This window comes from Echiichthys vipera, assembly GCF_963691815.1.
Source record: "Echiichthys vipera genome assembly, chromosome: 1".
In the NCBI taxonomy this organism is placed as follows: Eukaryota; Metazoa; Chordata; class Actinopteri; order Perciformes; family Trachinidae; genus Echiichthys; species Echiichthys vipera.
The window spans coordinates 38,170,090-38,194,542 of NC_139826.1; the positions used below are offsets into that span (position 1 = coordinate 38,170,090).

Consider the following 24,453-nt stretch of genomic DNA (forward strand, 5'->3'; position numbering starts at 1 on the left):
CAACTCTTCTGCGACCTAAAGGTCCTGTGTAAGGCTCGTTTTCAGGTTCATACTTGTATTTTGCGTCTTTACTTAACATGTTTACATGCTTCCAGTCTGAATATTCACGTCCGCCTGAAACGCTTCGTTTTGGCGCCTGTCTCTTTAAGAATCCCTCCTGAAAAAGTCCAGTCTGCTCTGATTGGTCAGTCAGTGCGTTTACAAGAACAATTATGTTCGGGTTAAGAGCGTTCTCCGGTTTCTTAAACGTCATGTGAACACAGTACCCCGGGTAAAATCGGAGCTATCACACCCCGGTTAACAGACCCAGAGAACTCCTTCAGTCATCAAAGTGTTCGTGCATGTGAACATCTTACCTGGAGTGTTATCGGGCTACGCGTCTGCGCATGCTCCCTGGGTTATAACTCCCCCTCCCCACTCCGCTGCGGTGGCTTTTGACCCGGAAATAGAGTGAAATAATACTAAATAACACAGATGATGTCGTTATCCCTCAGGATGATGATGCAGGGTACAGTTCTGAGGCGAGTCTCTCGGACTCGTGCTCACACTTTAACCCTCAGCTTCATTTCTCGGTTCAGTTGAGTAAATTTGGTGGGAAAAAATCATCTTCTGACCTGAAAAGCAGCTGAGACTGTGAAGCTGATGGGTCTGTGGTCTGGTCAGGCTGCCGCAGCTCATTGGTTCATGTGAATCCTGTGGATTAGACTTCACTCTCTGAATAACCTCCAACTTACGCAATCGACGAGAGAAAATGTCCCAAAATAGAGCGATACACACAGACCACTGACAGCTGTACTACTCCACGAGCATGCAAGGAGGAAGATGTTACCAGCTGCAACAGCGACGCTGGGACCATAGTGTGTGTGTGTGTGTGTGTGTGTGTGTGTGTGTGTGTGTGTGTGTGTGTGTGTGTGTGTGTGTTTGTGTGTGTGTGTGTGTGTGTCACCGACATGGAAGGATTACTGAACGGGCTGCCGTGGCACAGGTCCAGGGGCCCAGACTCATAAAATGTTGATGAAAAAAACACAAAGTGATCACAAAGAGATGCTAAATCACTACAAGTATACACAAAACGACCAAAAATAACTACAAAGAGACAAAACGTCACTATAGGGATGCTAAATGACTTAATAGATACAAAACGATCACATATAGACAAAAAATGACGACATAGAAACGTAAATTTTTGAACAATCGATGCAAAACCACCACAAAAAGATGCAAAATGACTAAAAATAGATACAAAACCACGACAAAAAGATGCAAAATGACTAAAAATAGATGCAAAACCACCACAAAAAGATGCAAAATGATTAAAAATAGATGCAAAACCACCACAAAAAGATGCAAAATGACTAAAAATAGATGCAAAACCACCACAAAAAGATGCAAAATGTCTAAAAATCGATGCAAAACCACCACAAAAAGATTCAAAATGACTAAAAATAGATACAAAACCACGACAAAAAGATGCAAAATGACTAAAAATAGATGCAAAACCACCACAAAAAGATGCAAAATGATTAAAAATAGATGCAAAACCACCACAAAAAGATGCAAAATGACTAAAAATAGATGCAAAACCAGCACAAAAAGATGCAAAATGTCTAAAAATAGATGCAAAACCACCACAAAAGATGCAAAATGATTAAAAATAGATGCAAAACCACCACAAAAAGATGCAAAATGTCTAAAAATAGATGCAAAACCACCACAAAAAGATGCAAAATGATTAAAAATAGATGCAAAACCACCACAAAAAGATGCAAAATGACTAAAAATAGATGCAAAACCACCACAAAAAGATGCAAAATGACTAAAAATAGATGCAAAACCACCACAAAAAGATGCAAAATGACTAAAAATAGATGCAAAACCACCACAAAAAGATGCAAAATGACTAAAAATAGATGCTAAACCACCACAAAAAGATGCAAAATGACTAAAAATAGATGCAAAACCACCACAAAGAGATGCAAAATGACTAAAAATAGAAGCAAAACCACCACAAAAAGATGCAAAATGACTAAAAATAGATGCAAAACCTCCACAAAAGATACAAAATGACGGTATTGAGTTATCCTGATGCACAATTCCTTCTCCTAAATTAATAATAACAAGCACATTCAGTCAAATTAGTCAGAAAATCTGATGTGAGTATCATGTGAAGATGTGGGATGACGTACGTACACAGCTCATCTAAATATATCACACAGGTGAAGGTGTCTTTAGACATTTGAACGCAGAGAAGTATCATATCAGCTGCCTGTTGATCGGCTGATCGTCTTCTTAAAAACGCCGTCAGACGTTCAGACTTCATCGTGCCGCTCATTCTTCACAATCTGAAAATGTGACGTGTTTTCAACTTGAGAATGAATTCACTGAAGAAATGCAGATGGTCGTTAGCTGCAGCTTTGCCTCTTTGAAGGCCGTCTTTGAAACGTCCTTGAGCCGCCCTCATCTCTCACACACACACAGGAGGACAGAGCGACGCAGCTCAGGTCATCTGGAATCATCCGGAATCCTCTGTAATCACGGACGACCTTGTTTCATAACGCTGGGACTCGACTGAGTGAGATCGGACTCTTTGTGTTATTAGATTCTCCCGTAGACAAACACACAAACACACGCATGAAGCCTCCCCAGCAGTGCGCTCAGTGAACTCCCATGATGCCTCAGGGCGGGTGAGGCAGAGTGCTGAGCTCAGCGAGATCAGGCAGGGTGGAGGAGAGTGGTTTGTGCTGGTCGGGTGGAGGTGTGGTCCCCCGACCGACTGGTGTTATATTCACTCCAGTGGTCGATGTGATGCTCAAAATCAGCAGAGCTCTGCGGGTTCTTACAGGAAAAGACTCCGCGCCATTTAAGACGGATAAACATGAGGGTGCGTCCTCAATTTCTGCTCCAGCGCCTGTTTTTAGAGATTTTCAACAAAACAACCACAAAAGATGCAAAATGACTAAAAATAGATGCAAAACCACCACAAAAAGATGCAAAATGACTTAAAATAGATGCAAAACCACCACAAAAAGATGCAAAATGACTAAAAATAGATGCAAAACCACCACAAAAAGATGCTAAATGACTAAAAATAGATGCAAAACCACCACAAAAAGATGCAAAATGACTAAAAATAGATGCAAAACCACCACAAAAAGATGCAAAATGACTAAAAATAGATGCAAAACCACCAGAAAAAGATGCTAAATGACTAAAAATAGATGCAAAACCACCAGAAAAAGATGCAAAATGACTAAAAATAGATGCAAAACCACCACAAAGAGATGCTAAATGACTAAAAATAGATGCAACACCACCACAAAAAGATGCAAAATGTCTAAAAATAGATGCAAAACCACCACAAAAAGATGCAAAATGACTAAAAATAGATGCAAAACCATCACAAAAAGATGCAAAATGAATAAAAATAGATGCAAAACTACCACAAAAAGATGCAAAATGACTAAAAATAGATGCAAAACCACCACAAAAAGATGCAAAATGGTTAAAAATGACGTGACGGTTAGGTTTAATCAAAAGGTGACGGTTAAGTGTAAGCAACCACATCCTGAGACAGTGAACAAACGCACCAGTTCCTCCTGTTTGTTTGTTAAAACTTCAGTGAGCAGCTGTTTCAGGACGTTACTGTTAGTAACTTAAGTTTATGTCCTCATTAGAAACCAGCGGGCGTCTTACAGGAGGAAGTCAGGGTCTAAGAAGAGAAATACGGAATAACACCACCTGTGCTTGGAGGTGCTCCGTATAACACTACATCATGAATAACACGTGGTGTCTTAACTGCAGATTCAGCGTCGGTGGTGCTAATTGGTTTCTGCTGCTGCTCGGTTTCCTGGTTTCCTCAGGCGACGCTTAGTTTGGCAGTTAGGTAGTGAAGTGTATCGTCTCACAGCAGCACGGTGATGGGCTGGGCTCTGCTGCGTGTTTGCTGTCGTAGACCTGAATCTGGGGAGAGAGTAGCTGTTTCTGTTCACACTGGAGCTTTTCCATGTTGCCGTCACACACACACACACACACACACCGTCCTGGGTGCAGCCTCAGCAGAAATACTCCATTAATGGGGTGTGTCTGAAGAGTTGTTGAGGTCCTGCAGTAGTGTGTATACACAAAGACAGCAGTGATCTTTTAATTGTAATACTTTGCAAATAAATTGATTAAAAGTTGAATTAAATGAGTTAAGTTGAGTAAAGCAGTTTTACTTACTTATAGTTAAGTATAATATACAAAACCACAGTTAAATTATTAATTCTCATCATCAGATGTCACATTCATTTGTGTGCAAACTTTTATTTAATTTATTAATTCAATTCAGAAAAGCCAAAATACATGAGGAACAGGGCGTGGTAGTTTTCTACCTCTTCCTGTTTAAGGCCTGGGACAAAAGAACACTCTAGTCTTTGTGTTTACGTCATATCTCCATGACAACACTGAGGGGGAGGGGCTAGTTTTAATTTTATTGGAGGTTCAAGTTTATGAATAATTAGGGGCGTGGCCTCTTGAGTGACAGCTAGCGTCTGGCCCTCACTTCTCCTCGGAGGTAAACGTCAGCAAGATGGACGTACGCCCCTCCCTCCAGCGTCACATACATGCCCTTTTTTGGTAAGAGGAAATGAGGCGAAGTCAAAGTCTGACAAGATGGCGACTCCCGTAGGCGAGGACGATTGGATCAAGTTGAGAGAACGGACCTCGACGGAGACGCTACGTCCGTTTTCCTATGCAGTCTGTGGTTTCTCCTGGCTCTTGTGCTCGTTATCAAGCAGCTGAAGGTTTGGAAATCATCGGAGTCAGGTGTGTTAGAGCAGGGAGAAATCTAAAACATGCAGGACCATGGCCCTCCAGGAGCAGGGTTGGGTAGCCCCGACCTGAATCGTCTAAAGAAAGTCAATCAGGGAAGCTTCGAAGTTCGAGGCGCCACGGAAATGGACCTTAGCTGTAGTTGAGTCAGTTGGTTGCAGCAGCCGCACGGTCAGCTTTTACTACCATGAAGTGCTGCAGCTGCACCGCGGGCTCTAATTTCAGCCCTCTGATTATTTCCCTCAAGGCTCACCTGAAAGCTGCAGCGGTGTTAATACGTCCGAGGGTGAAAGCAGCAGGTACAAATCACCTGCGTGTCACGGTTACGTCCCCCTGAGGAAATGTACACTGTCCCTGTTGCTCAGAGTCATGATTCACTTTAATGTTTCATTTCCTGCAGTTACAGTCGTGCTCCAGTGTGCCGCACTAGTTTATGCGTTCTGTCTGACGGACGAGGACTTAATGGATGAATCAGGACAGGAAACAGTGATTTACCAGTGCATCAATCAATCATGCCCCCCCCTTAAAAAAGGCACATCACTCTGCTTCAGTTACCCAGTCCACTCTGTCAGTGCTGACGGTTTCAAACCAACGAACTATCTTGTTATTTAAACCCCAATACCACTCTTAGACCAAACACAACTATCTCAACAGCAACAGGACGGACTGCAATGAACTTTGGTACAAACATTCATGTTCCCCAGAGGATGAACCCCACTGACTTTGCTGTTTTAGGCTAATAGTTCTGGTTTGACAGCAGCCTTTTGGTTCACGCTCACATCTCTCTTTAATCTGCGGCAGTACTGGCAGGCGGCTCTTTTAGTTTAGTTTAGTTTGAGTTAGCGGTGAACATCGTGGAGGGCCATTTCACCGAATCCTTTTCATTTCATTTTCACCATGAAAAAGTATCTTTATGAGGCCAACTCGCCGACGTCACAGTCCACACTTGCAGCATGACTAACGTGAAAATTAAAGCGTATTTAGACAAAGTAGTTCTCCTGAATGAAGTAAACATCCTAAGGGCGCACTCACACTGTCTTTCCGCACCGGGCCAAAACAGGTTTTTAGGGTAAAGCCTAGTGCGTTTGACCAGTGTGAGTGCAACCACTCCGCGCATAACTGAGGCCAGCTTTTGTAGAGCACGTTTGCACGTTTACGAGCACGAGGCCTACGCCGGTTCTGAGGTCATTTCCTGTGCGCCTGTTGGGACGTAGAAAAAAGAAGGAGGGACCATGCACGGACATTTCAAACAATGGCGGTGAAAGGTTCACGTTGGTGTGATGCGGAGGTGGAGTGTTTACTGCAGATTTGGTCGATGAAAAGATTCAAAAACAGTCGACAAGACGCACAAAAACTCAGAGGTCTACGGAAAGATTTGGAAACAAAGCCACGCATCGCCATGACGTCATCAATGCGTGTGACGTGTTACGGCGTGATGGCGTATAGGCAGCAAGAAGCATCGGCCGAGGCCCAGGTAGTGTGAGTACAAACGGGCCTGGAGGGCGGGACAAGGACCCTAAAGCACGGGGCGCGGTGCGGAAGGACAGTGTGAGTGCGCCCTTAATTGGTCATATTAGTCAGAGGGCTCCTAACAGTGTTTACTCTTTATGTGGTAATAAGTACGGCCACAGTGCCAGTACTCAGCCCTGCTCATAACACTCACACTCAGCTTCCCCTGCTGTGACTAATAAACCCTTTTGATGCCTCTGACCAGTCGTTTAGAGGACAACGTACTGCTTTTGTGATAGAAGGAAGGGTATCATTTATCACGCTACCACTCAAAATGAACCAGCTCACTGGAGGTTACAAACAAAAGCTGCTGCCAGCTGGAAAAATGAACCAGCAGCTTCCTGCCAGACGGCACAAACAGCACCTAATGAGTCTGTTCTCGGGAGCGTCTTTGGCCAAACATGTCTTCGCTTACAACAGGTGAGCTTTTGAAATCAGCCCTAACTCTTGGCGGGGTGAAAACAGCGAGTCGTGTTACACTGCTTGATCTACTTAAAATAATTAAGGCAACTTTTTGCATCAGATCATTATGTAGATTAAGCCAGACTCGTCTTTCTTTGAACCACATACAAGTTAAGTCAACGTAACTTGTAAAATGACGTCGACTCTACCTTCAAAATGTATTTCTTACAGTCACAGATGTATGTAGTTCATACAAAGGGCGCACTCACACTGTCCTTCCGCATCGCGCCCCGTGCTTTAGGGTCCTTGTCCCCCCCTCCAGGCCCGTTTGTACTCACACTACCTGGGCCTCGGCGAATGCTTCTTGCTGCCTATACGTCATCACACCGTAACACGTCACACGCATTGATGACGTCATGGCGATGCGTGGCTTTGTTTCCAGATCTTTCCGTAGACCTCAGAGTTTTTGTGCTTCTTGTCGACTGTTTTTGAATCTTTTCATCGACCAAATCTGCAGTAAACACTCCACCTCCGCATCACACCAACGTGAACCTTTCACCGCCATTGTTTTAAATGTCCGCGCATGGTCCCTCCTTCTTTTTTCTATGTCCCAACAGGCGCACATAAAATGGCGTCAGAACTGCCGTAGGCCTTGTGCTCGTACACGTGTGCACGCTCGTGCTCGTACATGTGCAAACGTGCTTTACAAAAGCCCACCTCTATCAAACGGGCCGTGGCCGGCAAGCATGCGGCAGCTAGACGCATTGCGGTTTCACTCACACTGGTCAAAGGAACCAGACTTTAGCCGTATAACCTGTTTGGGCACGGTACGGATGGACAGTGTGAGTGCGCCCTTAAACCGGGCTGGAGGACCAAACCACAACGTCTTCCTGTTTGCCGTTTACATCTGGGGGGGATATGGAGAAAAAAAGTTGTAATATTTCGAGAGAAAAATAATATTTTGACAAAAAAATCATAATATTTAAAAAAAAAGTTCACAACGTCTTCCTGTTAACCGTGTACATCTGCTGAGGACATGTCTAGTCATAATATTTATCTCATGTGGTGACAGTGAGTCAGAGATCTTCCTGTCTGACGTCCTCTTGATGTGACCTGAGCAGCAGGAACGCTGGATTTTTACGCACCGTGGTTCAGTGGTAGGAGGCACGTGGAGTCACACAGGGTGACATATGTGGGACATGGTCTACTTCCACCACACAAATGAACACAAACGCAGCTGACACCTCCCTCGGTCTCATGGGGCAGAGAACGTGTCGTAAACGGCTTCCCATCATGCACCAGAGGCACGAGTGCGTGGGCTCGCTCTGCTTTCCATTTATTTCTTAATGCCGTGAAAAACGCCCACTCACGATCAGACATCTCACTCCCATCGCCTTCTGCACCATCTTACTTTGTAAAGCTCCATGAAACAAGCCAAAGCACATTTACCAGAGGGTTGTGCATCATGATAATATAAATATACACTAATATAAGACACAGGAGGTTAATTCTTCATCTTGGCAACAGCTCACAGAACAACCGTCCGGCCCATCTGAGGCTTTTGATCTGATGGAGTTCGCCCAGTTGGAGCTGAGTACTAGATGTTTAAATCTGCGTTATTTCCAGAACTGTTCAAGTTCTTCTCTCCCATGTGGGTTTAACGAGTCTTACCAAGTCCAGACTGAAGGTTCAGTCTTTTAAACCGCATCAAAGGATCATATTTCTGAGGAAAAATGGAAATTTTAACATCAATAATTGTGTGAAAACTCCGTCTGCTGCTCATAACTGAGAACTAAGTTCACAGAATATGACGTGACACCTGTTATATTTAAATTATGAGCTAAGTTCAAGGCTGTAAATCCTAACTATGAGCTACAGAAGTCCTCTTAAGTCTGCCTTTCTGTCTTTAAAGAATATACTGCACTCCCACAGACAACAGAAGAGTTTGTTGTTTACATGTGTGTGTGGTGTGCGACGGCATATTAGTCAAGTCAAGTCAAATGTATTTATAAAGCACATTTCATACGGCAAGCGTGAACTCAATGTGCTTCAAGAAATGAAAACAAAGGTACATTGCATAACATAAAACAGCATATAGGATAAAAAGAATTAAACATAAACATTAAAACAAATCATTTAGGACATTATACAAACATGCAAGAATGTGTTATCATCATCATTTACAAAGGAGATCGTAATAATGATAATAAACATTCTTAAAGGGCTTTTTTTAGGGTAAAACATATTTTCAGGTGCTGAGGGGAGGGGGCAAGAAAAAAACTCTGAACTTCCACTATTAAAGATGGAAATTTACAAGAAAAAGCTTTAATTTTCTCTGACATTACAAAGTCACATATTTGTGAGAAGAACTGCAACTAATGATCCTCCACAAAGAGATTTCAGTCCAAAGCAACTGGACATGGTTCTTTGTCTAGGAAGACGTTTCACCTCTCATCCAAGAGGCTTCATCAGTTCATGTACACATCTGACCAGGCTGGGACTGGACCAGGCTGGGACTGGGACTGGACCAGGACCAGGACCAGACTGGGGCTGGTCAGATGCATAAAGATGCAGTGTTCATAGAATTAGCGTTAAAAACGTTTCACGGAGACCGTTGAACTAATTAAACTCATAAGATCCTAAAAGATGATGAGCTGAAGGCTCTGTAGAGACAGTAGCCCGGTGTGACTGGATTGTTTTGTCTCCGTCTCTATCGTACAGTACGCTGGAGTGCATCTTTACAGCCACGATCCAAGAGCTGTCGAGTAAAATCATCATTGTAATGTAACGGTGCTGGAGTCACCTCATCCCTCAGACCCAACAGACCCAACAGACCCAACAGAGCCACTAAACACTGGACGCCGTATAGACGTCCAGATCATGTCTTTACTGGGTTCGTCGGTCCATGACCAACTCTGGACATCTAATCATCCAAACTAGCTCCACTCATTGGACGTCCAACCATGACCCAACTCGGACGTCATATTGACGTTCATCACTTGACCTTTGAACTGGGGACATTTTTCAGACGTCTATGACGGGTGCAGGAAATGTATTTTACATTTTACTGCTTTTCTTTAACTGGTTTATTTTGAATAATCAAGTTATTTATTTATGCATGAATGTGTTTTTGCATTTACCTGGGGTTCTGTTTAATTTGGAAATGCAATTTGTGGAAAATAATTTCATTATAACAGAACTCTGCAACTACCGAGACAGAAAATGCAGGTCAGGAGCAACGAGCTAATGTTAGCGCCTGTGCTAGCAGGAAACAACCTGTTGCTATAGCTGCTGTTGCTGAGCTGTGGCTCAGGTGGTAGAGCGGGTCTACCAATGTTAGGAGAGTCGGCGGTGCGATCCCTGCCCTCGTGTCATGATCGTTGTGTCCTTGGGCACTTCACCTTCACCCACCTGGCCTCATCTGAATGCTGGCGGTGGTGGTCTGAGGGGCTGTAGGTGCTGACTGGCGGGCTAGAAAAGTGCCATGTTATTAATATATCATACAGTAGATGGTCTCTTACACGGAGGTCCCAAGGACGTCAACATTGGATGTTTGGTAAAAAGACGTCGTCTGCCGTTACAAAACCCGCCTTCAGTGGATGGAAATGGGAGCAATAAGCATCCACCCTCCCTCAGATAATCTTCCAGTCTTAGTCCGTTGTATTGAGGCCGACTCGAGGCCCCAGACTACATTTGCTTCCAGGATGATGACAGAGTGATGCGTGGGCGCACAATGATTGTCCTTGGATGGCTTGAAATGGGGATGAGAAGAGCGAGGCGGTTAATAAGCTTCTCAGACATGCGGAGCGTTGGCTGGAGTGTTTTGTCACAACGCACGGGAGCAGCAAGGAATCATGGGCCACGAGCACAGGAGGAGGCGCCTCAGCTGCAGTGATTCTGTTACCAATTGGTTTTTGGCAAAATTTCAGTTTAAACTACAAATGTGTTGTTTTATTGTGAATGCAACGCTTTATGCATGTTGTAGTCCTCTCAGTCTTCTTCTCTCTGATATTTCACAACTATTATTCCTCAAAGTTTGCTTTGGAATATCTCTCACTGATATTGTTAATACATAAAAAACATGCAGGGTCGAAAGCTTGACAGGCCAAACAACAGTCACGAATCATTTTTAAAAGAATTTGCTGTTGAGACTTCCAGCGGGAGAGGGGGAGAAGTTCAGCATCCGTGAGGAACTCGGAGTAGAGCCGCTGCTCCTTTGCGTTGAAAGGAGCCAGTTGAGGTGGTTCAGGATCATCTAGTAAGGATGAACCCTGGGCGCCTCCCTAGGGAGGTGTTCCAGGCACGTCCAGCTGGGAGGAGGCCTCGGGGAAGACCCAGGACTAGGTGGAGAGATTAGATCTCCACACTGGCCTGGGAACGCCTCAGGATCCCCCAGTTAGAGCTGGTTAATGTGGCCCGGGAAAGGGAAGTTTGGGGCCCCCTGCTGGAGCTGCTGCCCCCGAGACCTGACCCCGGATAAGAGGCTGAAGATGAGATGAGATGAGACTTCCAGCGGGTCGATATTTTATACCCTGGGTTTAATCTGGCTTGTCCAGGTTGTCTCAGATTAACAGCAGTTAGTCAGTAGATTTTAAGCACAACATGTTTCAAAAGCAGTGGACTGGGATAAAAAAGAGTTTCTTCTGCTTTTTCTTAACAAACGGGTACAAAATGAACTCTTTGCGCCGACTTTCTCAGTAGTGTTCAAGTAGAAAAAGGTTCTCAGAAGTACAAAAAATGTACGAAGAGAGTTTTTTAGGACATTCACACGCTCTCGACTGTAACAACATCCAGCACTGATTACATTCCTGTCTTTTACTTTACCCTGAAATGAGTGTAGCTTTATGTCTTTTATGCCTGTGGTGTTAAAAGAGCTTCGTACCTGTTCCCCTCTCCTGTAGTACGACGTGAAGGTCGTAGGAACTCTTCTTCTCTGTCTCTCTTTTGTCCAGATTCATGTCATTTCATAGCAGTTGAGGGCACTGAAAGAGATGGGATAATGATAAATGCAGGTATTGTAAGGCTCACCTTTGAGGTTACTCAGCCAACCCGAAATAAAGCCGTCAGAGGTAAACGTACAAAAGAGAGACTGGAGCCTTGAATTCAGCACCAGAACATTATTTTTTATATCCAAATGTTATCAGAAGATCATTCATTTCCTCTCATGATTGAAGCATTTATATATTTGTATTATTGTCACATCGATAAACTCCATAACGTGCATGAGCCTGTGAGTTTTAAACAGTATATTAAAGACATATTTTCCCTTCTGACCTCAGATTAAATTTGAATTTTAGACGCATGAAATGGAAAAACTCACAGAAGAAAAATGAATAAAGACACATTTGTTAGTCAAACAACGTCATAAATCCTTGAAAACTTTGTGTCCAAATGAACCACGAGGGTCCAACGTTAATGTTAATACTTAAATTACTGCATTTGCTTTCACTTAGGCAGACCGCCCTCAAAAGTGAGGTGTTAAGGGCGCACTCCCACAGTCCGTCCATCCCGTGCTTTAGGGTCCTTGTCCCCCCCTCCAGGCCCGTTTGTACTCACACTACCTGGGCCTCGGAGAATGCTTCTTGCTGCCTATACGTCATCACGCCGTAACACGTCACACGCATTGATGACGTCATGGCGATGCGTCGCTTTGTTTCCAGATCTTTCCGTAGACCTCAGAGTTTCTGTGCGTCTTGTCGACTGTTTTTGAATCTTTTCATCGACCAAATCTGCAGTAAACACTCCACCTCCGCATCACACCAACGTCAACCTTTCACCGCCATTGTTTTAAATGTCCGCGCATGGTCCCTCCTTCTTTTTTCTACGTCCCAACAGGTGCACAGGAAATGACCTCAGAGCCGCCGTAGACCTCGTGCTCGTACATGTGCAAACGGGCTTTACAAAAGCCCACCCCTCCCAAACGGGCTGTGGACGGCCAGCGTGCCGCAGTTAGGCGTGGTACGGTTGCACTCACACTGGTCAAAGGAACTAGGCTTTACCTGAAAAACCTGTTTTGGCACGGTACAGAAGGACAGTGTGAGTGCGCCCTGAAAGACTCAGCAACTATTTAATCATCTCAGTTATCAGCTCCAGTCGTTGTTTCCAGGTATAATCGTGAAATACAGCCACAGTTCGGACACTTCCTGCCACATTGTGAGCTAACAGTCTCTTCTCGTTTCGTCACTTAAATCCCCCTCAAAACCAACCTAAATTTTCTCTGCCGCACGTTACCAAACTGATCTGAGAGTTTAACACAACGGAGCTCAGAGATCAGGACGGTCTCACGAGGCTACAAAATATGCGGCTAAATCAACATTCAACAAGACAAAAGCACCGACTGCTTCTCTTTTCATTCATATCAATAAAGCATGTTTCCAGTCTGCATTAACACACTGATGTCCTGTCCAGGGTGTACCCTGCCTCACGCCCGATGTCAGCTGGGATGGGCTCCAGCCCCCCGCGACCCCGACCGCGATATAAGCGGTTGAAGATGAATGAATGAATTAACACAGCGAGAAGGAACATTGAGGTTAATTCATGCGGAGGATAACTCCCATGCTGCTGCTGCATGGTGTTATTTTAGAAGAAGAAAAAACAGAGCAACCATCCGTTCCACTCTACTTGTTTGATCCGCAGCTGAACAAATTCAGATTGTGGCTCCGTCAGAGGAGAATGTGCCGGTAAAGCGGTGTGTTTACTCACTGAACATGCTGCAGATCGAACGCACGCTTGTTAGTTTTTGCACTAATTAGCTCATGATTCTGACGTTGCCCCCGAAACTGATAAAACAAGGTGACTCGAGTACCTGTGACTTGTTTACGGATGTTAAGATTCTGACCTATGACCTGGATATTAAGTCATTTTCTCTCCGAGTGCTGAGTTTACTGTTTCACCCCTCATTGCCCTTGCCTCTTCTTCCAGCAGGGGGAGGGGACGTACACACTCTGTGACAGCTCCTTCACATTCTGCTGCGGAGGAACAGCAACATCTTTTCATGCTAAATATAGATCCCCTGATGAAACGCCTGCATGCCTTTAATGCTGCTGCTGCTGCTCGGGCACTCGTATTCACCTCCTGTACTATGGGATGCTCATGCTCATGCCTCCCCTCCCTCTCGCAGAAATGCTGCAATGCGTCTCCCTCAGCCAAGACTGGGTCAGTGTAACTCAGCTACCAGCAGGAGAGGCGTACCCATAGCAACAGCCAATGAGGCTTACGGCTGAGGGATTATTTGCGTTATTGTTGTGATTGTACATGAAAAGAGCGTATTTCCAGGATTAAAGTTGTCGACGGGAGGGTTACAGTCAGGAGAAATGAGATGGAGGATGAGGAGGTGGGGCGGGGTTGAGGATGGACACCATATGTGCAGAGTAAAGGGTTGACAGATGCTGGAAGACGGGGCCGTTGTGTTGTCAGTAAATGACGCCGGTCGTGAATTGTTTTTCTTCTAATGGAACCAATGAGCAGCTCAGATCAAAGCTATTTTAGACTTCTGTCAGACAGAGTGTTTATTATTCTGTTACATGTCCTATCCGTTGTGGTTAGCACTGTCACCTCACAGCGAGAGGGTTCCTGGTTCGATTCCGGGCTGGGTCCCTTCTGTGTGGAGTTTGCATGTTCTCCCCAGCTGTTTCTCAATACCAAGTACTCCAAGTTCGGACATGTGGGCTTAGTAAATTCAGACTAGACACGTTCGATCCGGGAGTGATAGGAAAATATTTCTTTTTCCCCAGACTGGTTGTATAGTCAGGGCGCACTCACACTGTCAGTCCGCACCGCGCCCAGGGCTTTAGGGTACTTGTCCACCCCTCCCTCTCCCCCCGCGCCCCAGGCCCGTTTGTACTCACACTACCTGGGCCTCGGAGAATGCTTCTTGCTGCCTATACGTCATCACGCCGTTACGCGCCACACGCATTGATCACGTGTGTGTCGCTTTGTTTACAAATCTTTCCGTAGACCTCGGAGTTTTTGTGCGTCTTGTCGACTGTTTTTGAATCTTTTCATCGACCAAATCTGCAGTAAACACTCCACCTCCGCATCACACCAACGTGAACCTTTCACCGCCATTGTTGTTGTTGTTAAATGTCCGCGCATGGTCCCTCCTTCTTTTTTCTATGTCTGAACAGGCGCACATAAATTACGTCAGACCCGTCGTAGGCCTTGTGCTCGTGCTCATACACGTGCGCACGCTCGTACTCGTACATTTGCAAACGCGCTCTACAAAAGCCCACCTCTCTCAGACGGGCCATGGACGGCCAGCTGGCTGCAGTTATGCGCGGAGCGGTTGCACTCACACTGGTCAAACGCACTAGGCTTGACCCGAAAAAGCTGTTTTGCCCCGGTGCGGAAGGACAGTGTGAGAGCGCCCTTAATGAATCGATCTCTCTCTTCAGTATAGTGACAGCTATAGCAGCAGGACTTTTGTTAGATTACTTCTGGGGTCAGTTGGTTTAGTCAGCCCTGAAAACTCTCGGAGGAGCCGGCCAAGGCCATATTTTCCTCTTGGCGTCTCTTATCTTATTCTCTGCAGGCCCCAGACACAGCTGCAGGTTTAGGAGATAGCGTTCACCGTCACTCTGTAACATTTCCCAGCTGGTGTGAATCCTTAACGTCATGTTTTTGATTGCAGCCAATAAGATGATAGCACATCTCCTCTTGCTTTCTGGATCCACCTTCCTAGTGTAAGAATCTGATCTTTGCTGTTGAGCCTTAGAATTTGAGGTGGCTTCACGCATTACTTTGTGTTGATGACTCTCTTCTTGTTTCTCCTTGATCCAAAAATATGAAACTTCTTCAGTGTCAGACATACAGGCCTCTGGCATTTCGTCTTCTTTCTGGCGCCAAACAAATTCTCTCTAACAAGGAGAACGCAGTACGGCCATTAATGTGAAATGCATTCTGGGATACCTGGCAGTCTGAAGTCACCTCTGATGCATTTGCGTCTCTGCATGGTCGCGCGTTTACACACTTTCTGATGCACGCACACCAGCGGACAGAGAGCGCGGATCAGGAAATATGCCCCCCCCCCCCCCCCCAAAGCTGTAAACCTAGGGGAAACACTGTACTGTCGATCCTTCCATCTAACTTTTAGCATGAAAATGAAGCGTATTTTCCATCAAGTTGTGTTTTTCTTGTTTCTCTGTTTAAGTGTTTGGCTGGGGCCCTTCTGTGTGTAGTTTGCATGTTCTCCCCGTGTCTGCGTGGGTTTTCTCCGGGTTCTCCGGTTTCCTCCCACAGTCCAAAGACGTGCAGGTGTTCGGTTCATTGATGACTCTAAATCACCCGTAGGTGTGAATGGTTGTCCGTCTCTTTACGTCTCTATGTGTCCTGTGATAGACTGGCGTCCTGTCCAGGGTGGACCCCGCCTCACGCCCGATGTCAGCTGGGATCGGCTCCAGCCCCCCCGCGACCCTGACCCCGGGATAAGCGGTTGAAGATGAATGAATGAATGAATGTTTAAGTGTTGTGATTTTTGTCAGGCAATAAGAATAACAAGCAGCTATTCGCCTCTGTATGTCAGTCGTTCCTTGGCCCCGGTGTCGTCATACGTTGTTATCTGTGTGTCCTGCAGGTCAGAGGATTCTCCAGTATCAGAGTGATGTCCTGGAGACAGTGGTGTTGGTGAACCCATCAGAGGAGACCGCCGCCTCAGAGGTGACTTTCAAATATCCTGTATTTTTTATTTAAATCACACTGAAGAGTTTCAGCGCTCAAAGTGTTCAGTCTGGATTGAACTCGTCTTCAACGCAGCAGCACCTAACGTTCACCATTCAGTCCCAGTGGGAGGGCCGAGTCTCTGCTGCAAGTGATCATCACTGGATGATTAACAGGAAAACACTCACAGTGTGAGACACAGACGCTTCGTTGTGTTATAAATAAACCCACTGTGATGTCTCAGAATTCACTGTCAGTGGGAACATTTGTGGTTGTTAGCTGAGACTTTGACTGCTGGTGACATGGGTTAACTTAACCTCGTTTTTATTGTTATTTTCGTTTTTATCTTTATTCTTACGGCTGCAGCAACTTCAGATAGTGATTCATCACTAACAAAAATAATATGTCCTGGCTGAAAATAAAACTAACTTTTACTTTTACAAACAATCTGTCTTGGGTATGAAGCGATAGCGAATGCACCAGAACTAAAACTGTCATTTTAGACAGATTTATATTTGGTGTACGAGTAGTTCTTCAAAATAAATATTTGGCCTTTTGTCTTATTTTCATTGTGTTGCAATATATACTCTGATTTGAATTCTTGTCTTTAGCTTTCCATTCATATTTTTTTATCACTCAGAATCTCAGTGTTTCCTGGATGGCATCAAATCAAGTTGCTCTCAAACTCAATAGCACTCTACTCAACTCAATAGCATAAACCCAATGAAATATGCAGCTCAGTGTATTTATGATACTTGTGTGATGATGTGAGATTTGTTCTTTGCGGAAACATACTATGAACGCACTACACTGCTTGCATTTAGCCTCTCAAAAATCATATTTTAAGTACAGTATCGTCAATTTTTTTTGTTCTGCTGTTGATGACTTTTGGAAGAGACAGTTGTAACAGCTGGTTATTCTGTACTCAACCCAGATTCGCTCTCTCATCACTGACTTTGCTGAGAATAAGTTGCTCATACTGAGCGGCCAGAGCTCTGAGCAGGGAGGTGACATCCTACTGCAAGGTGGAGCCTTCACCTGGCAACATTTCTCCGAAATCATCTCCAACCCTCAAGTAAGCCGCTTTTCTCTCTCATGTAGCGCATGGATTAACTTTTGTAAAGCTTACACAGACACAGTTGTTTCAGGTTATTTTTCATGGTTCCTGTGTTCCCAGGTGATTGAACTCCTGTCCAGAGCCTCTTCAGAGAAGCCGTCCAGACTTACTGTTTCCTGTCAGGGAGACGGGGGCTGGAGCTCCCTGGGCCAAAGCCAGGAGCAGCAGTCGCTTCAAAATCTTCTGGAATACCGCCTGAACCCCGAACCTCACCTTCCCGACATGGACGGAGTCACAGAGTTCACAGAGTATGTCTCAGAGACAGTGGATGTGCCGTCCTCCTTTGACCTTCTGGAGGCCCCGACCTCTGGAGGTTTTCTGAAGCTGTCCAAACCATGCTGCTACATCTTCCCCGGAGGCAGGGGTGACTCCGCTCTGTTCGCAGTCAACGGATTCAACATCCTGGTGGACGGAGGGTCCGATCGGAAATCTTGCTTCTGGAAGCTGGTTCGCCACCTGGACAGGATTGACTCTGTTCTGCTCACTCATATCGGTGCAGACAACCTCCCTGGCATCAATGGGTTGTTCCAGAGAAAGATTGCAGAGCAAGAAGAGGAGCGTAACCAAGGCTCTGGCTCCAGCAGCAATGGTGACTGGATGAAGAACCTGATCTCTCCTGAGCTCGGGATTGTGTTTTTCAACGTCCCAGAGAAGCTTCGGATGCCTGAGTCCACGCTGAAGGTGAAGCGAAGCATTGAGGAAGCATCTCTTACATTGCAGTACCTCAACAAGCTCGGTATCACGCCAGAGCCTCTTCACAGGGTAGTCAGCAACACCATTGAACCCATCACATTGTTCCACAAACTTGGCGTGGGGAAGTTAGACATGTATGTCTTAAACCCTGTAAAAGAGAGCAAAGAGATGCAGTTTCTGATGCAGAAATGGGCTGGAAATAGCAAAGCCAAGACGGGGATTACGATGGCCAATGGAAAAGAAGGAGAAATATCTGTCCCCTATTTGACATCAGTCACTGCTCTCATTGTTTGGATCCCTCACCGTCCAACAGAAAAGATAGTCAGGGTGCTCTTCCCTGGAAATGCACCACAGAATAAAATCTTCGAGGGTCTTGAGAAACTGAAACACCTGGACTTCCTGCGATACCCCGTGGCTACCCAAAAAGACATATCATCCGGTGCACCTCCTCCCATCATCAAACAGACTAAAATGAGATCAAGAACTGACAGCAAAGAGAGTCTCAAGTCTTCGCCCAAACCTCACTCTAAAACAACCAAGAAAGAAGCCAGCGGGCAGGAGGAAGAGTCCAAGAGTGAAATCACTAAAGAGAATAAAGTGGAGAAGAAGGAAGAGAAGAAACTCAAAAGCGAAAGTCTAAAAGCCACCAAGCAACAGAAAAACAGTGAGGTGGCCCCCGTGGCAGGCAAGACAGAGAAAAAGAAAGTGTCCAAAGAAAAAACTACCAAGCATGAGAAAACATCCAAGATGGATGAAAAGAAAGACAAAGAGAAAAAAGAAATTAAGAAAGAGAAACGTGAAGTAAAGAAAGATGAAAATATAAGAAAAGAGGAGAAAAAGGAGATTAAAACCAAGGATGACAAAAAGAAGGACCCAAGTAAACCGGAACTGAGAAAAATTACTAAACCTGACCTGAAGCCACTCACCCCTGAAGTGAGAAAAACTCTGCATAAGGCCAAGACTCAGGCTAAGCCCAAGACAGACAAAAATAAAGTGGTGAAAGAGGAAGCAAATCAGAAAAAGCCAGTCCCAACGAACATCCCTGAGGAGATTGCAGCAGCAGCTCTGGCTGACAGGTCCATTGTGTCCTCCCCAGAAGACCTCACTGAGGACTTCGAGGCTCTGAAACAAGAAGAGTTGTCTAAAGTTAAATCTGAGCCTATCCAGAATGACGTCATGTTCGAGCATTCACTGTACAAAGATACTAAAGCTCCTACCTTAGTTTTCCCTGATGAGAAATTCATATCCCCAGCCCCTGAGGTCAAGTCCGCTTCACCCAAATCCCCTGTACCTTCAGTTAACGTTGCATCCACTGAAATGAAGGAGGCAAGCGATGTCTTTGACAAGAAGTATGAAGAGGAGACGATGGAGAAATATGACAAATACCCTGTAAAGGAGGACATAAGAGACAGATCAAAGAAGAGTGACAGCTCAGAGGAGGAGGGGGATGTGATTGAAAAAGCTGAGTTTGAAGGAACAGAAGATGAAGAAGTCCTGAAATATAAAACTGGAGAGGAGACAAAGAAAGAAAAAAATGAAAAGGAGTGGGACATCAAACCAACTGAGCAAAAACCTTCATCAACCACAGCCCTATCAGGGCAAATAGCAGCCTCGGCCTCCGAGCAATTTTCCTTCATCCAGGACGAGACCATCCCCGCTTACTCCGAGACTGAGCAGACCATCTCGGATGAAGAGATCCATGAGGAACTAGAAGATAGGATCCCACAGCTGCGCTATGACGTGGGCTCCTACGACATCTCTGTCCCTGACGTCCCTGGCACCTTTGACTCCATGCACGGTATAAAAGAGATGAAGGTCTCTGCTGTGTCTGACATCAAACCCAAAGCCTTCATGGGAGGTCACGAGCATGAGCTTGCACCTTACCCCGCCATTATTGCTGCTCCTCTCGCAGAGGAGGAGCACATCTCCTCAGCAACGTCCATCACAGAATATGACAAACTGTCGTCCTTTGCCACGTCTGTAGCTGAGGACCAGTCGATAACCTCTGTGACAGCCCCTCAGACTGAAGAGGCTGGGAGGAACTCTCTCCTGCTTGACACAATCAACAATGTCCCCTCACGCGCTGAGGCTGCTCATGGGAAGGACTATCTCCACTCGGCAGGAACCATCTCCCCCACCTCCTCACTGGAGGATGACAAGTGCTTTAAGTCTCCTTCCTCCGATGAGCCCAACATTCCTGAGATCGAAGGTGATGCAAAGATCAAATTAGTTCATGAAGAAGAAGACGATGAGGAAGACGAGGATGAGGACCAGACTCCAAACGTTGACATCCCTCTGGGGAAACTCCAAGAGGGTTACGAACATGCAGCCTTCATGATGCTCCAGGAGAAGCAGAAATCTCCCTCTGCCACTTTTTCTCCTCCTCCTCCTCCTCTCTTCTCTACCATGCAGCACTCTCCCACACAGGCTGTCAAAGAAGAGCCTCTCCTCAGCACAGATGGATTTAAGACTGGTGCTGATATTAAGCCTGTTTCACCCCCTCTATCTTTCTCCCTAGGGTTAGAGTCCCACTCCAGGCAGGAGAGTGAGGAAAGATGTATAAGTCCAGATGACAGCACCATGAAACTGGCCTCACCCACACAGTCTGTGCCTACGAGCAGTGGCTACTCTCCGACAGAAGAGAAACCATTTAAGACAGAAGACAAAGATGCAGCAGTGATGGATGTTAAGGCGGACACACAGAAACCAGTCATTATCTCAGACAGTACTGTCTTCACTGATGTGGCAGGTGACAAGACAGAGTCTGAAGATTCTGAAGAATCCAATGAAGATAATGATGAGGAAGATGATTATTACACCAAAAAGGATCTGCAGCCTACTGTTAAGGCCAAGCTTATGGAGGCAAAAGAGGGATGCTTCTTGGACGACGACTTTGCCTCTGAGGCAAAATCGGCAAAGATAGAGACAGAAGTCAAAGTCTCGGACAAGACACCGGTGTCTTTCAGCACAGAGGACAAACCAATACCTCAAGTGATGTACTCAGATGAAGACGATGATGATGATGATTTCCCAAGTGCGGTAGGGTCTGATAAGCCATCATCAACAGCTGAAAGCAAAGTAGAGTTACTAAATGAAGACACGGAGGAAGCACCTGAGAAGAGTGTTCATTTCATTCTCTATAACTTTCCGGAGAAGGCGAGCAAAGAAAAGGCCTTGTATATTAGGCAGGACACGCCCTATGTGCATGGCAAAACATTCTCTTACAGTGACATTTACGGCTCGGTGGACTCTGATTCATGTCGTCAGGAGTCCTTAGATAAAGTGGACTCTGTGAAGGGTGAGGAGGATTCACAGAAACCTGAGCCCCAATCCCCTGTAGCAGCCATGGACAAGTCAGAGAAGGAGGGATTTCCCGTCTCTTGCGGAAAAGAGTCCTCCACCTCATCATGGCTTGACTCCAAGAGCACTTCTGCTATAGAGGTCAAAGGAAAGGAGACATTTGAATACAGCACAGGAAGCAGATTCCCTTCAGTGGCTGATAGACCCGAGGCCTCGTCCACTTCTTTATCATCAGAAAAAGACGCCATTTTCAAAAGCCAGACTGACGGCACAAAGCCCCAGACGTACTCTTCAATATCAGCGTTTGATGTGGACAAAGCTTCTGCTGCTACAGGCTATGTGGAGAAAGGAGCTTGTTTGGAGGTTGATATGCGAAAACTAACAGCAAGGGATGAGGAGGACTATGATGACGATGTTGTCGATGAAGACGATGAGGACGAGGAAGACGAAGTGGAGGAGGATGACGACGACGATGCCATTGATTCTGATACGGAGAAAGGCGCCAAAGAGAAGTCTGAAAAGGAAGTGAAAAGTCCAATCAGTGAAATGTTTGGCTCAAATAGGCCTGAATTTATGGTTTCTATGGCTGGATACGGCTATAACAGCCAGGGGAAGCCGAGCAGCTCAAGCTCACTCACAAAGGCTGAACACGAAGCCAAGGTTGACTCCTCATCCTTCAGTGCAAAGTCAATGGATTTAGGAGCTACGGGTTTCTCTGGATATTCCTCAGGGTTTGAGTACTCATATGGAAGTGGGGAGAAAGACTCGCTTTTATCAAGTCAGACCACAGACAAGACTAAAGAGGATTTCACTTTGAAATCAACAGAGGACAGTTATTACGAGAATGAAAGGGCTGATCCTGATTTTGAGAAACAGAAGACACCAGACCTTCTGAGTAAAAGATCACTGGACACAAGCTTCCAGTACACGACCACTGCTGCCCCTGGGTACTCCTCCTCTTCGGCCTATAGCTACTCCTCCTCCACCTCGGGCTCCCTCTCCACCAGCCGTCAGTTCGGAGAGGAGCTAGAGACGCCCGCCGAGCCCCTCTTTGAGTACTCCTCCTTTAAAGATGAACACTCGTTGGCCATGGATTCTCCCTTCTCCGGCTCCGCTGGCGCCAAAGACGACTATCTAGAAGTGTCTGAAAAACAGATCACAGCTACAACCACGGCTGAGTCCACCTCCAGTTTAGCTCGCTTCTCACCCCTCAGCCCATTTGAGGAGGTCAAATCCTTCCCCTCGCTCTCGTCCACGGCTTCTGTTGACGACAAAAAGGAGCACACGACTTTATTAGGTGGAGTTATGGATAAAGGCCCTCAGTCGGACTGCTTCTATAAGCCCGAATGGTCTGTAGGGTCCAAGCTCGACACAGCTGTTGGGTTTGGGGCCTTGGCAGGACCATTTGCTCAACCTTCAGAGCTCTCCAAGGACAAAGAGGCAGCCAGCGCCGCTCTGTTTGGTGTCACTTCCTCGCCACGCCCAGACATTGAAGGCAAGCATTACTTTGAGGAGACTGACAGCAGTGAAGAAGAGGATGAGGATGCTTACATGCGTGAGATGACTCGGAGGTCGCCATCCAGCGGCCTGGCTGGTAGCCTCTCATTTTCTGACAAGCCTGTCGCTCCAGCTGTCGGTGAAAAGACAGCCGGTGGACTCCCCGATGTTCTTGGCTCCTACTTGCCCCCACCCAGCAAGCCAGACACAGCCAACGGCCCCACAGAGGTCAGCTCAAGCACCAGCCTCCCATCTGGAGCAGCAGCCAGTGGTGCATCTTCCGGCCCAGCCAAGGTGGAGCCCAGAGAGGGAGCAGCAGCTTACAGAAGCTCTTTTGAGTGGGAGATGTCAAAGACCCAGATGGGGATGGTTCCCGGAGACTCCCCTCCCCATTACCGCCACGATGATGATTTTGAAGAGGAGTGTGAGATGGAGCCAGAGCACCCTGCCCGCCCACTGTCGCTCTCTTCAACCGATCAGCCATTTCGCTCACCGTTCTACGCAGAAGAGTGCAGCCGAGGAGGGCAGGATGACGATGATGACGACGATGACAGTGATCAGGATCTTGCTGGTGATGTGCCCATGGGAGCCACCTCCTCTTATGCCAGCCGCAGCTCTCCTGGATATTCCTCCACTGAGTACAGGCAGCCCAAAAAGGACCTCTCACCCTCCTTCATAAACCCATGCATGCGACAGTTATCCAGCGACGATGATGAGGAGGAGCATGGACGCAGAAGTGACCAGTCGCAGGAGGGCGATGAGCATGATCTGTCAGTCAAGCGACGGGCTCACAAACAGCCCCAGTCTCACAGCAGCTCTTTGCACAAAGCTGGTGGCATGGCGGCAGGGCTGGGTCTGGCCACAGAGGACACCCCGCCCACCTCTGTCAGTGAGTCTTTAGCCTCTCAGTCAGACTCCGAAGTGATGCCAGGCACTGAGGAATACCCCTCAGTCACTGGTGAAGGAAACATGGACTCAGATGAGGATGCAGACTACATGCCTGTGGATAAAATATCTGCCTCTGGAGCGGGCAGCCATCATTCCTCTAGAAGGAGCAATGACCCTCCTCCTGCTCCCCTAATGGACCCCTACCCTCACCCCCCACGCCCAGACGTTTGCATGGTGGATCCTGACTCTTTGGACAATGGCTTAGTTAAGAAAGAGCCAAAAGCCAAGGGCTTAAGGAAGACTTCGGGGAAAACCAAATCAGGATCCCCGGCCAGGCGCAAGAGATCTCCCATGCCTGTCAAACAGACGCCGTCTCCTCGCAGTGCCTCACTCAAGAAGAAGGAGGCAGACAAGAGCTCACGTATGTCTCGCCTGTCAGACGGACAGGGCTCCAAAGACGAAGAGCTCTCCAGGTCGAGCTACAACCCTGGCAAGGGGCTGACTAATGGTGTCAAGAGCAGTTCAGGTGAGCACAAGTCATTAGATAGATAATCCTGGAAGCTTTTCAGATATAAATGTAATTC

The 24,453-nt window shown here is 46.3% G+C and overlaps 1 protein-coding gene across 1 annotated transcript in view; it reads left to right on the forward strand.

Moving 5' to 3' along the window:
* map1aa (microtubule-associated protein 1Aa) overlaps nt 1-24,453 on the forward strand; it is a gene marked incomplete at its 5' end in the record, with an annotated part of 53,521 nt that overhangs the window by 27,363 nt on the left and 1,705 nt on the right. The window contains 3 exons of the mRNA XM_083940103.1: nt 16,292-16,374; nt 17,309-17,449; nt 17,552-24,395. Coding sequence (XP_083796229.1) covers nt 16,292-16,374; nt 17,309-17,449; nt 17,552-24,395 — 7,068 coding nt within the window. The remainder of the gene's footprint in view (nt 1-16,291; nt 16,375-17,308; nt 17,450-17,551; nt 24,396-24,453) is intronic.